The sequence below is a fragment of the Mesoplodon mirus genome (assembly GCF_964341445.2).
Source record: "Mesoplodon mirus genome assembly, chromosome: 4".
NCBI lineage: Eukaryota > Metazoa > Chordata > Mammalia > Artiodactyla > Ziphiidae > Mesoplodon > Mesoplodon mirus.
Window position 1 is genome coordinate 66400767 of NC_138979.1, and position 13204 is coordinate 66413970.

Sequence of the window (13204 nt, forward strand, 5' to 3'; positions counted from 1 at the left end):
AAGAAACAAGTCAAGTATGACCCCCAGGTTTTTGGCTTGAGCAGCTGGGTGGAGGTGGAAAGCATTCCCTGAGAAAGGGCATACGGGAGGAGAATAAAGTCTGGAAGGGAACGCCCAGTCAGTTGTGGATATGTGGGTCTGAGGTGTTGAGGAACATCCTGAGGAGATGCCCAGTAGGCAGGTGGATAAGCGGATCCAAAGGTCAGAAGAGATTTGGCAGTCAAGAGCATTGAAGCCAGGGTGTGGGTGGGCCTGTCCCGGGATAGGAAGAGTGGGGAGAGAAGTGAGCTAGGGTGGGGCCGAATGTTACTCCCTCATTCAAGACCTTTCCCAATCTGCTTCCTTCTACAGGCAGCACACAGCATCCTGCCCCTTGTCCTTGGACCTTCCTGTCATGTTCCTTCCCTGTTTGTGCTCCGGAGCTTCCTCCTTCTAGAACCCAGCTCAAATATCACCAATTCCAGGAATCCCTCCTCCCATAATAGTAATAATAGGTTTACTCGTATGTTTCCTCCAGAGTTTGGTGAGGTCAACATTTTATGCATCCTTTTATTATATTCCCCTGACCTGGAAAATGTGTTTAGCACATTGCAGGGGTTAATATTGATATCTGTGAGCAAATGAACAGGCAGAAGAATAATTAGAGTGAGAGAGGTGAACTTCGTCCAGAGGTCTGGGAAGCCAGGACAGTGACGTCATCAGCTCAGTGGGAAAGTTCGGTCCAACAAGCGTTGCACACTGGGGCTGGCAGACAGTCTGGGTAACGGTCGTCGGCAGTTTGACCGCTTTGCCCGGGTCTTTCTTTAGCCTGGCTTCAGCCTACGTCTCCTAGTTAACAGCCTCACCTTTGCCCCACTCCCAAGTCCAGCCCCTAACTTTCCGCCGTCCCCATTGGCTGCGCGACCGCCCAATAGGCAGGCAGAAACCGCGAGCTCGTTCTCCTCGCCGGGGCGTCCGCTCTCGTTCCCGAGTCTCGCGAGCGTTACGGTGACTAGCGGAGGCGGTGCAGTTGGGTACGTTCTCGGCTAGTGTGAAGCGAACGGGTGCAGTGACCATGTTCCGAGCGGTGGCTCCTGGGCAGCTCCGGCGGGCGGTGAGTCCGGGCGGGAAGGGTCGAGCCCGGTGACGGTCCAGCCTCGATCTGCTGTCCCTGTGAAGATCTGGGCGAAGGTCACCGCCACCCCCGGACCTGACTGGCCCTCTCACTGGCAGGCCCAACCCGGCCTGGGGCCCGGGCTCAAAGTGCTGGGGCCTTCCCTTGCCTCCTTCCGGGCCGCCAGGTGGGGGTCGAGGTCAGAGGTCAGAGTACTGAACCTGCGCTCCCGCTGCCCCTCCTCCTCCCCGTCTTCTTCCCAGCCCCTCTCCCAGCCTCCAGCACTGACAGGCCGCCAGTTTCTCCACCTTTGTTGGGGAGCGAGCAGCTGAGTCCCCGGGGAATCTTCACCCGAGGGAGGAAAATGTCGCCGCCGGGATGTCCTCTTGGAAAAAGTTTAAAACCTGAATTCAGCTTGGAAGGTGACGTTTCTGGAAGAATTAAACATTTTCCCTGGGTGCATTGCGGCTCTTCGAATCCACTCACTGTCAAGTGCTGGGGCGAGCGAGGGGCAATGTGGTTTTGGAAACTTGTTCTGCTCTCTGGCTAATGGGGCAGTGCTGCGTTTAGGTGATTGTACTGACAGCTGTAGCCAGTTTTGAAAGGCAGGCGTCTTTTTACTACAAGCTGACCTGCTTTTAAACCAGCAGATTGCTGGTTAAATAGCTAGGGAACGATTATTGGTAGCGGTAAGTTTTTGATGCTTTCATTAGTTACAAATCATGAGTTTACCACATTTTGCTATTGTGAGAAAGACTGATAGAAAATATGTGTTTGTCCTAATGCAATGGGACAGTAGTATTTGGGTCAGTAGTATTTGGAGATTGACCAATTACAAGTCAAGTAACCATTTATATTGTTGATTCTGTAGATATTCTGATGGTTAAGTGACAAGATTGCTAAACTTGGGTCAGAAACTTTCCTGACGTTTTGTATTTTTTCTACAATTTTTCTTGTGCATGCATGTTTTCGTACCCACCGCTGGGATTTTCTCCCTGAAACATAGTTGGCAGTATTTCTAGATATCTGTAGGCCCTTTTCTTATGTACTCTTGTCCCCTTAAAAAACAAAAGCCCAACCCCACCCCGCCCCCGCCCCCCCATACACTCAAAGTTCAAACCCACATCCTTCAGGTCAGTGTTCAGTCTTCCCCAGAAATTTTCCTCAGATGACTCAGACATAAAAAAGTTAAAGTCATGGATTTGGCAAAGTTCCAGGTATCAGAGCCAGATTCTTACCTATACAGTAATTGGAAGGTAGTTATGTGGACAGGTTAGAAGTCTGGCATAAGTGAAATAGTTGTGGAGGGGGAATTTAGGACTCAGTTATTTTGTAGCACTACCAGAAAAAAATGGAATGACTAGCTTAAGTCATTATAAACACTGCCAATATACATAGGCAGTATTTCCAAATCTTTTCTGTGGTTTGCCAAAGACTTTGACCTTGACTTTATTTTCAGGGTTTGAAGTCATGCTAAGTAGAGTAGCTCCTCTAAAGTCATTAAGAACATTTGAGAGATTTGCATTTCAAGGGTATAGGAAAACGGTGGGAACACTTGTAAAATGGTTACATAAATACACATACATATTTAACTTGAAAAATTTAGAAATTTCAAGCTTACAGAAAAGTTGCAAGAATAGTATAAAGAATTCTCAAAACCCTTTGCTGAGTTTCACCAGCTATTAACAGTTTGGCACATTTGCTTTCTCTCTCCTCATATATACATATTATTTTTCTGATATAATATGTATGTTGCAGACATGCTCTATACTCCTAAATAATTCAGTATATTTTCTATGAACAAGGAGGTTCATCTTTCATTATCACAGTATAATTGGCAAAATCAGCAAGTTTAACAATGATACAATACTATGATCTGTAGATATTACTCAAGTATTACCAATTGTTACTCATTTATAGCAGTATTTTTTTATTGTTGTTTTTTAGTTTAAGTATAGTTGATTTACAGTGTGTTAATTTCTGCAGTACAGCAAAGTGATTCATTTATATATGTGTGTGTGTGTACACATTCTTTTTTATATTCTTTTCCATTATGGTTTATCTCAGGATACTGAATACAGTTCCCTGTGCTCTACAATAGGACCTTGTTTATCCATTCTGTATGTAATGGTTTGCATCTGTAGCAGTATTTCTTATTCTGGTCTGGGATACTCTGGGATCATGCCTTGCATTTAGTTCTCATGTCTCTTCAGTCTTTTTTAGAAAACTCCTCAGCCTTTCTTTGGCTTTGATGGCATTGACATTTTTGAAGAGTACAGGCCTTCTATTTTGTTGACTGTCCCCCGATTTAGGTTTGTCTGGTGTTTCCTCTGATTAGTTTCAGGTTATGTACTGGCAGGAGTATCACAGAAGTGGTATTGTGTTCTCAGTGCATCATATTAGGAGGCTCATAATGTTGGTTTATCCCATTATTGGTGATGTTAATTACTTGGCTAAAGTGTTCAGCAGGTTTCTCCACTATCAAATTACTACTCATCCGTTCGTGATTTTTAACTAATTTGTGGAGAGATACATTGAAACTATGTAACTCTTCTGTTTCTCATCAGACTTTCACCCATTAGTCTTATCTGTTGATGATTCTTGCCTGAGAAATGAGTACTGTGATGTAAAATAGTGATTTTTCTAATTTCATCATTCCTTCTACTTTTTTTAAAATTAATTAATCAATTTTATTTTATTTTTGGCTGCGTTGGGTCTTCGTTGCTGCGCGCGGGCTTTCTCTAGTTGTGGCGAGCAGGGGCTGCTCTTCGTTGCCGTGCGTGGGCTTCTCGTTGCAGTGGCTTCTCTTGTTGCAGAGCACAGGCGCTAGGCGTGCGGGCTTCTGTAGTTGTGGCACGTGAGCTCAGTAGTTGTGACTTGTGGGCTCTAGAGCGCAGGCTCAGTAGTTGTGGCGCACGGGCTTAGTTGCTCCATGGCATGTGGGATCTTCCCAGACCAGGGCTCAAACCCGTGTCCCCTGCATTGGCAGGCGGATTCTTAACCACTGCGCCACCAGAGAAGTCCATTCCTTCTACTTTTATTAGCTTTGTATTATTATAAGAAAGAACATTTCCTTCTTGCTTATTGATGTATTTATTTATGGAATCATGGATCCTTACTTCATTCAGTAGGTTACTTCATCCATTACTACTCTTAAATGTTTTGGTGCTCAAGTTGTCACAGATTTCTAAAGTGCAAGTCCCTTCAGTTTGGCTCCTGTTTACTTATATTTATGATACCATAAAGTCAAAATGAGTTATCTGAATCTCCACTCTAGCAATTTAAATAAATTGTTCTATAGCTAACCATGAGTAAATTCAGGAAGATACGTTTCTACAAAACCATATTTTTAATAATAGATTTATCTATTAAAAGATTAAACTGTTAACATCATAATGTGAATATAGCTAACACTATTAAACTGTACATTTAAAAATGGTTAAGATGGTAAATTTATTGCAACTAGTGAAAAAAAAAGATACCTTAAACTGTTAGAATGTAAGTTAAATGACTCGCATTTGGTATCTAAATTCCATTTTCATTTTGATTTATTTGTGGCCTTGAGCAAAGTCCTTCATCTCTTGGTGTGTGTGTGGGGGTGGTCCTCAATGTTATCTGTTAATGAAAGTTTTCCATCTACAATAAAGAGCTGGGGAACACAATAAGAGGAAAACAGGTAGTTAACATTCTTGCAGGGTTATTGATTTGAATTATTAGTATTATTTTACTCATTTGCATTTGAAATTGATTTGTTGACTAAGATACCAAAGACATGTTTTACATGGAGAGTGAAGCAACACTTTTCAAGGTTATTTGAGTCTTCCTGTTACTATATTCATTGCCAGACAGGAGGCATATCTACCTTGATTCAGAAGCTCTGAAACTGGTATGAAGGAACATGACATTTTTCAGAGTCCACGGTCTATCATTGATGAATGAGATTGAACTCTGTAATTCACATGCAAATTTTAATTTCTTTTGAAAGAAGAAAGCCAAGTTTGATGTGGTACTAAAACATTTTATTGCATAAGGGGAATTCCATAAAATTATGCTTCCTGCCGTCTACTTAAGGGTCTTGTCTGTTTTTAAAGTGAAGTAAATTGACTGTTTTTAATAATATAATCAATGTCATATGACATTTCTGGTCATGATTAAAAGCTACCCTATTTTATTACTAAGGAGGTTAAAGTACAGAAATGTAATATACATTTTTAAATTACAAAATATATGTTAAAATAGGGATGGGTAACTTTAACTATATATTATTTATCTTTTTCAGTAGAAGTTGGAAAGATTTTATAGTTTTTTCCTGCTTTTTAATTTTTGAGTTAAGCAAAATGACCCTCACCCCCTTACCATTACCCCACTTAGTTTTCAAAGGTGGGGGAGGTAGATTAAACTTATTCTTACTACTTTAGGTTTTGAGTGGGTTTGTACAGTAGGGAGTTAGAGTCCGACTTTTTTTTTTCCTTCTAACACCCGTGGTAGTTTACTACCTGAACACACAGTTAAAGGCACAGCAGGAGCACCTGAGCAGTGAATCTCCTTTGTTGCTCCTAAAAACACCGAAAAGCAAAAACAGTGTCAGAACTGTTAAGGTTGAATAAGAGAAGGGCCAAAATGTGTTCACTGGACTTAGCTATCCCAGGTTGTTGGTGACTTTGAAGAGACTGGATTCCGTGCTGTAGTGCAAGTGAAAGCTGGTTTGCTGTGAGTAAGGGAGAAAGAGTGAGGTGAGGCAGCAGAGTTTATGCTTAAGGACGTTGTTGTCAAGAAGTCTGGCTCTGAAAGGGTGGAGAGAGGATGAAGACCCCTTTAACCCTATCTTCAAGAATACTGTCTCATTAAGACCAGTCAACTTAACAAGGGTATGTGGCAGGTATGCAGAAAAAAACTTCACATTTTACTGTTTGGAACTAAGTCTAGTTAGTAGTCTAGATAAGTTCTGTAAAAGGATGATGGGGTATTTCTTTAGGGATTTAGCAAGTTTGCCTACTGTTCTTGGTAGATACACATATTAACTGCTTAGATAATTAAATTATCAATGAGAGGAAAATGGTTGCTTTTTTAGTTTTTGATCATTTAGGGGGAAACTTTTCACTAAACATTCATTGAATGCCCACTATGTGTCACGCTCACAGATAGATACCGAGTTCACAGTGGAGAATGAGACAGACCTAGTCCCTGCCCACGTGGTGCAAACAGACTGGGAGAGACAAATATTGAACACATTATTTTAAGTGTGATCATTGTGACAGAAAGGTGTATAGGGTGTTAGGGGAATATGTAATTGGGGAGAGGATTAATCTAGTCAGGGGGCTAGAGAAACCTGTGAAATTGCTTTGTAAATTAAGGTGCTTTACAACTGTTGTTATTGGCTGATGAAATAGTAAGGGTGAAGGATTTTCTTTAGATAAAAAGGCCACTTCATTTTTGAGTTTTGGCTATCTTAAATCACCTGTTTACCATTGTTTTAATTCTGTACATATTGTATGTGTTCTTATTTGATCATATCTTGCTTTTTTTAAAAACATGGCGTTATTTCCAGGGTTGAATTAGAAATAAAAGAACGCGTCAGTCATGTTAGTTTGATTATTCTTTAAAAAAAAAACCCAAAAAAACCACGCAAAGTCTGTGGCCCCCTTGCTTCAGTTCTGGACAACTCTGAAGGGCCATCCTAGTTCCAGGGTTCCTTGTGAGATCAGCCGAGAGCTTTGTAGTGACTGCACTGCAACATTGCAGTTCAGCTTCTTCCACTGCCCAGTTCTATTTCCTTGATGCCTCCTGAGTGTCGTCCTCAAGAGTACTACTCCCCAATAAACCTTCTTGCACACCCACACACACAAAAGGAAGATCTAAGTGTAAGGTGGCAACAAACATTTATAATCCTTAAGCATTCACTGTATGTAATGAAATAACTTCTTACCTGTGAATCTGGAATGGTCCTAGCTATGTTCATTCTCAGGAGAATCAAGAAAACAGTTATTCGCATCATTTTCTGTGGTTCAAATGAATAACCTTGAGGAGTAACTAATCTAGAGTCTTAAAATTATTTTTTTATAGCTCAGTGTATAAAGTAGAAGTTTAAAAGGATGTTTTTAAAGCAACAGAAGATTTTTTAAAAATAGACTTTATTTTTTGGAGCAGTTTTAGGTTCATAGCAAAATTGAGCAGAAAGTACAGAGCATTCCCATATTACCCCTTCTTCCCTCCCTCACTATCAATGTCCTGCACCAGAGTGGTACATTTGTTACAATTGAAGAACCTACAGTGACACATCATTATCATCCAAAATCCATAGTTTACGTTAGTGTTCACTCTTGGTGTTACACATTCTATGGGTTTTGACAAATGTACAGTGATAAGTATCCACTGTTATAGTATACAGAATAGTTTAATTGCCCTAAAATCCTCTGTGCTCTGCCCTTTCCTTGCCAACCTCTGGCAACTACTGATCTTTTTCCTGTCTCCATAGCTCTTCCTTTCCAGCATGTCACATTGGTCAAACTGTATAGTATGTAGCATTTTCAGACTGTCTTCTTTCACTTAGTAATATGCATTTACAGTTCCTCCATGCCTTTTCATGGTCTGATAGCTCTTTTTTTAATTTTAAAGCATTGACTAGTACTCCATTTGCTGAGTGGTACCACAGTTTATCCATTCACCTACTGAAGGACTTTTTTTTTTTTAATTAATTAATTAGGTTGCACTGGTCCTTAGTTGTGGCTGATAGGCTTCTTAGTTGCGGCTCGAGGGCTCCTTAGTTGTGGCTTGAGGGCTCCTTAGTTGCGACAGGCAGGCTCCTTAGTTGCAGCTTGCGGACTCCTTAGTTGTGGCATCTGAACTTTTAGTTGCGGCATGCATGTGGGATCTAGTTCCCTGACGAGGGATTGAACCTGGGCCCCCATGTTGGGAGCACGGAGTCTTAACCACTGCACCACCAGGGAAGTCCCCTGAAGGACGTTTTGATTGCTACTAAGTTTTGGCAATTATGAATAAAGCTTTCATAGATATCCGTGTGCAGGTTTTTGTGTGGACGTAAGTTTTGTTTTGGCCACACCACACAGCATGTGGGATCTTAGTTCCCTGACCAGGGATGGAATCCACCCCCCTACAGTGGAAGTCCAAAGTCTTAACCGCTGGACCACTAGGGAAGTCCCATTGTGTGGATGTAAGTTTTCAACTCATTTGGGTAAATACCAAAGAGTGTGACTGCTGGATTGTATGGCAAGAGTATGTTTAGTTTTGTGAGAAAATGCCAAACTGTCTTCCAAAGTGGCTGTACCATTTTGAACTTACACCAGAGTTCCCATTACTTCATATCCTCACCAACATTTGGTGTTGTCAGTGTTTTGGATTTTCACCATTCTAATAGATGTGTAGTGGTATCTCATTTTTGTTTTAATTTGCAGTTCCCTAATGACATATGATGTAGAGCATCTTTACGTGTGCTTACGTACCGTCTGTATATTTCCTTTGGTGAGGTGTCTATTCAGAACTTTTGCCCATATTTAAATCAGTTTGTTTCCTATTGTTGAGTTTTAAGAGTCCTTTGTGTATTTTAGATAACAGTCCTGTATCAGATATTTTTTTTGCAAATATTTTCTCCCAGTCTGTGGCTTGTTATCCTTTCGATGAAGAAGTTTTTAGAAGCAATGTTCAACTCATTTATTAGACATCTACTCTGTGCTAGACATTGAAGTAGAAGCTGGGGTTGTAGCGGTGAGAAAACCAGACATGACCTCTGTACTCAAAATCAAGAAGGGAAGACAAAGTAATCAGGTACGTGTAGTCAAGTGCTGTAATGAAGTCGATTCAGGGTACTGTGTTGGTGCTAGGAAAGTTAACCAGTTGGAGGAGATCCACGGAAGCTTTCATGCTAACGTTTATTGAGCATTTATTATGTTCCAGGAACTATCCCAAGAGCTTTATTTTACAATTACTAATTTAATCCTCCCAACAACTCTGAGATTATTACTGTTGTTATCATCATCTACATTTTATGATCTGGGAACTGAGGCACAAAGAAGTAATGGTGGAGGTGGGATTTAAACCCAGGCAGGAATTCCCTGGCTGTCCAGTGGATCGGACTCTGCACTTTCACTGTCCGGACCCAGGATCGATCATTGGTTGGGGAACTAAGATCCTGCAGGCCGCACAGTGCAGCCAGAAAATTTAAAAACAAAAACAAAAAACAAGAACAGGCAGGGGAGCTCTAGAGCCTGTACTCTTTACCACAACACTGTACAAAAGTTTCTTGGAGGGGTTGGCATTTAAGCAGAAAACCTAAGGATGATTAACTGAAAGCTAATCCGGTAATAGAGGAAGAGGTCCTTAAGTCAGAGGGAACAATGTGAGGACAGGCTAAAGGTCAGAGAGAGCAGGGCAAGTTCAAGTATCCGAAAGTAAGTTATAAATAGAGCAAAAGATATATGGCTAGGGAGGTAGATCAGGCCATAGAATAAATGCCTGGTAAGCCAATCTAAGGAGTCTAGTTTACCACATCCTAAGGAGGCAGGAAGCAGTTGACTTGTTTGAGCAGGAGAATAACATGTTGGATTTTTATCATTGAAAGATCACTGAGAGAAATGGATTGGAGGGGAGCAAAGTTGGTTTGGGAGTCAGTTGGAGTAATAAGAGAGGGTTAATGGCCTGCACTAGGTAGTGGAATTAAAGATGGAGAGAAGTGAGTGGAGTTAGGAGATACTATATTTAGAAGGAAGAATTGTTACAGCTTTAGTGGTTGATTGGCTGTGAGAATTGAGGGAAAAACCCAAATATGACTCTCAGATCATGGTTTGGGCAACTTGTTAGGGGGTGGTGCATCCCCTGTAGAACTCCAGAGAAGCAGTATGGGAGGGGGCTGGAGGATCAAGGGAAAGGTGAGTTAAGATTTGGATTTGCTGAGTCGGTGAGTGATTGATGAGACAAGTTAAGCAATTGGATATGCAGGTGTAACCTAATTATATAGGTCTAGCACTTAGGAGAGAGATTTGATACCTCTATCTCTGTCTATATATCTGTCATTTTTATATAGATGATAAATTATAAATTAAGCAATGGAAGTAAGAATGGACTAGTCAGTAATTTCACACATTTTGAGAGAAGAAGTAAGCATGAAAAGTATTTGTTGGTAATTTTGGTGAGTGCAGAAGCCAGGATACAAGTACAGTAGTTGAGGTGTGTATGGGAGATGAGGAATTAGCTGGAGTGAAAGGTGGGATAATGGATTTTTAATTTTGGGTTTCATTAAAATTGGGAGAGCTTCAAACATGTTTTAAAGTTGACGGGAAGGAGAAGGGAGAGGTGGGAGAGGTTGGAAACGTTACTGAGAGGTGATTACAGAATGAAGTGTTTGACTAGGTTTGAGAGGATGGAATCCAGAGTCCAGATGAAGGGATCAGATCCAGGAGGAAGGACCTGCAGCAGCTTCTACTGTGATAGAGCAGGGGCGGGAATTTCTATGTTGGCTATCAGGAAGGGGAAGCAGTTCTCTCCTGATGGCTTCAGTTTTCATTGTGAAGTAAGAAGTGAGGCTTTCTTCTGAGAGTAAGGAGCAGACTATGTTGGCAGTTTGAAAAATGTCGGAAGGGGATATTGGAAATAGTTGCTGTGGAGAGTGAGTGAGAATGCCAACAAGGATGTCATAGAAACATTGCCAGGCAGAGGGCCCAGATAAGGTTGATGACCAAGAATTTATGGTGGCACTGGTCTGCATGAATTAATTTTAATTTAAGTAGCAGTGTTTTTTGTATCTTTTGTGATATTCTATGCCACTTCTATTTAAAATGGGATTTTAGGGTTACAGAATTTTTAGAGCTGGAAAAGAGGCCTTTGATATCATCTTTCTGTTTCTTTTTGACCAGTGCTATTTTTTTTTAAACAAGAGAAAATTTGCTAAGTGAAATATTACAGGAATGACCCATATATAAAACAGCTAAAAATGATGGTGCTTTGATGAGAGCTGGTAATTAAAAACCCCAAATCTGGAGTCCAACTACCTGGACTTTAACCTGGCTCTGTTTCTTAGCTATGTAGCCACTAAGCTCCAATTCCCTCATCTGTAAAGTCAGGATAATAATGGTACCTACATCATAGAGGTTTCTTGAATTTTAAATACAATTTTATCTTAGTACAGGGCTCTATAATATTAGTTTGGTTAATTTGGTTAAAGCAAAGCTGGGGACCATTCTGGAAGCCCTACCTGCCTGGTTCTTACTTTATTCTATGCGGTGGTTCCTGAGGTGCCTCCCTGGATGGAGTATAGTTTGAAAACCATTGATCTAGTTTGTCTCCTTCAATTTGAAGATGAAGAAACTGAGCTCTGGATTGAGGAATAACATTTTAAAGGTCACAGACCAATTTCTTCTGCTGTAGGCTGCACACAGCTGTTATTGCTGAATTAAGCTACATAACCATGTTTAGATGCTGCAGCTTCTCTTTAGGTGGTATCTGAGAAATAGAAGATGGAACATTGAATTAGAAGAAAGCGTAGTATTAAAAAAACTATAAAGGAGTCAATTGATAAAGTAATATGGAGTGCCTTATGATATATGTAGTACTTAGTAAAGATTGATCAGATAGACGGACTGAGTAGTTCCTTATGTATATTCTTTAGTTGTTTATCCTGATAAATTTAATTTTGAATAGTCTTTTAGAAAGAATATGCAGTGATCCCTTGGAAGTTCTAAAAGGCTTGACAATTCCTTAGGACACTACCTAATTTATATTATGTTAGAACTATAATTTATAGCAAATACGGGCCTTTTGCCACCAAATCTTGGATTTATTCTTTAAATGGTGATGAAAAACTCATAATTTTTATGGCAAATGAGGTGTGAAGCATAATCAAAAATATGGTGTCTGATATATATTGGTAATAAATAGTTTGTTACTGGCAATTCTTGTGAAATGTGATTTAAATCATAAATTATGCCATTGGGTCCTAATTACAAAGTCCTTTACAAGATATTGTGCTCTTCTGATTAAAGAAGAAGTACTGTATAATTCTACAGATGTATATTGGAAACAACATTGTTTTAGACTATGGGGATACAAAAGTAAAGAGGCATGGTGTTTGTCTTCTAAGAACTTTCATGCCATCCCAGGAACTGTGAATTGCTACAACTTTTCTGGAGAACAGTTTGCATCAATCTGTATTAAAAGCCTTGAAAATGTGTCTATCTCTTGATCTAACACTCCTAGGAATTTGTCATAAGAAGAGAATCTTAAGAAGTGCATAAAGATTTCTAACCTTAACCATAAAGAATTTCACCTCTCGTGAGAAGGCAATTTTTTTTATCGTAAAAAAGGAAAAGTTATACAAACAACGACTTGATTTGGCAAAAACAAAAGTCTAATTTTCTCCCCTTTTCTTGCTCCCTTTGAGTAAACAGAAAGGGAGGAAAAAAGACATTAAATGTCATCCACTGATACACAATGCAGCAATTCCTTCCTCTGGCATATTCTTCAGTGCTGTCCTCTTCCTCTTTCCATCCTCATTCTGTGGCTCTGGAAGCATTTCTGCCCCTGAAGTCTTGCCTTGCAGTCTCTGGCCCCCAGCTCTGGGATTAGGTTCATCAAGGATAGAGGGGGTTTAGAGGGCTGAGGAGAAGGAAGGGGTTGCAGTGGTAGAAGTAGGAGGCTTAGGGGAAGAAGGGCCCTATTTTGTTGAAGGTTGCACAGAATCTGACTTAGTCATCCGTGGAAGCAGAGCAGGTAGAGTAACCTGGCTAAGTTTCAGTCAAAAAGGTCTTACTGGACTAAAAGGAACTCTCATCTGTTGAGTGCAGAGCTTTGGCTATGAGGATGCTCATCTCTGCATTGTTTATAATAATAAATAAATATAATAAATATAATAATATATATTATATAAATATAATAAAAAATTACTAATAACCCAAATGATTATGGAAACTAGTTGAACTGATATGCCCATATATTAATAAAAAGGTGAAGAATATAGCAATTGATATATACAATATAGTAAACAAAAAATATGTATTTTGTCAGTTTAGTTGTGCAACCAGCATTATAGTCCTGTACCTGGCTTCCCTTCATGCATACCCTCTTTGTAAATTTCCAGCTCTGGGTACATTTTACACTCTGCTT

The 13204-nt window shown here is 40.2% G+C and overlaps 1 protein-coding gene across 1 annotated transcript in view; it reads left to right on the forward strand.

Annotated features, from left to right (window-relative positions):
• The first annotated feature begins 987 nt into the window (after positions 1 to 987).
• ETFA (electron transfer flavoprotein subunit alpha) overlaps positions 988 to 13204 on the forward strand; it is an 84767-nt gene continuing 72550 nt past the window's right edge. The window contains exon 1 of the mRNA XM_082618881.1: positions 988 to 1093. Within this exon, the coding sequence (XP_082475007.1) occupies positions 1055 to 1093 (39 nt within the window). The 5' untranslated portion in view covers positions 988 to 1054. The remainder of the gene's footprint in view (positions 1094 to 13204) is intronic.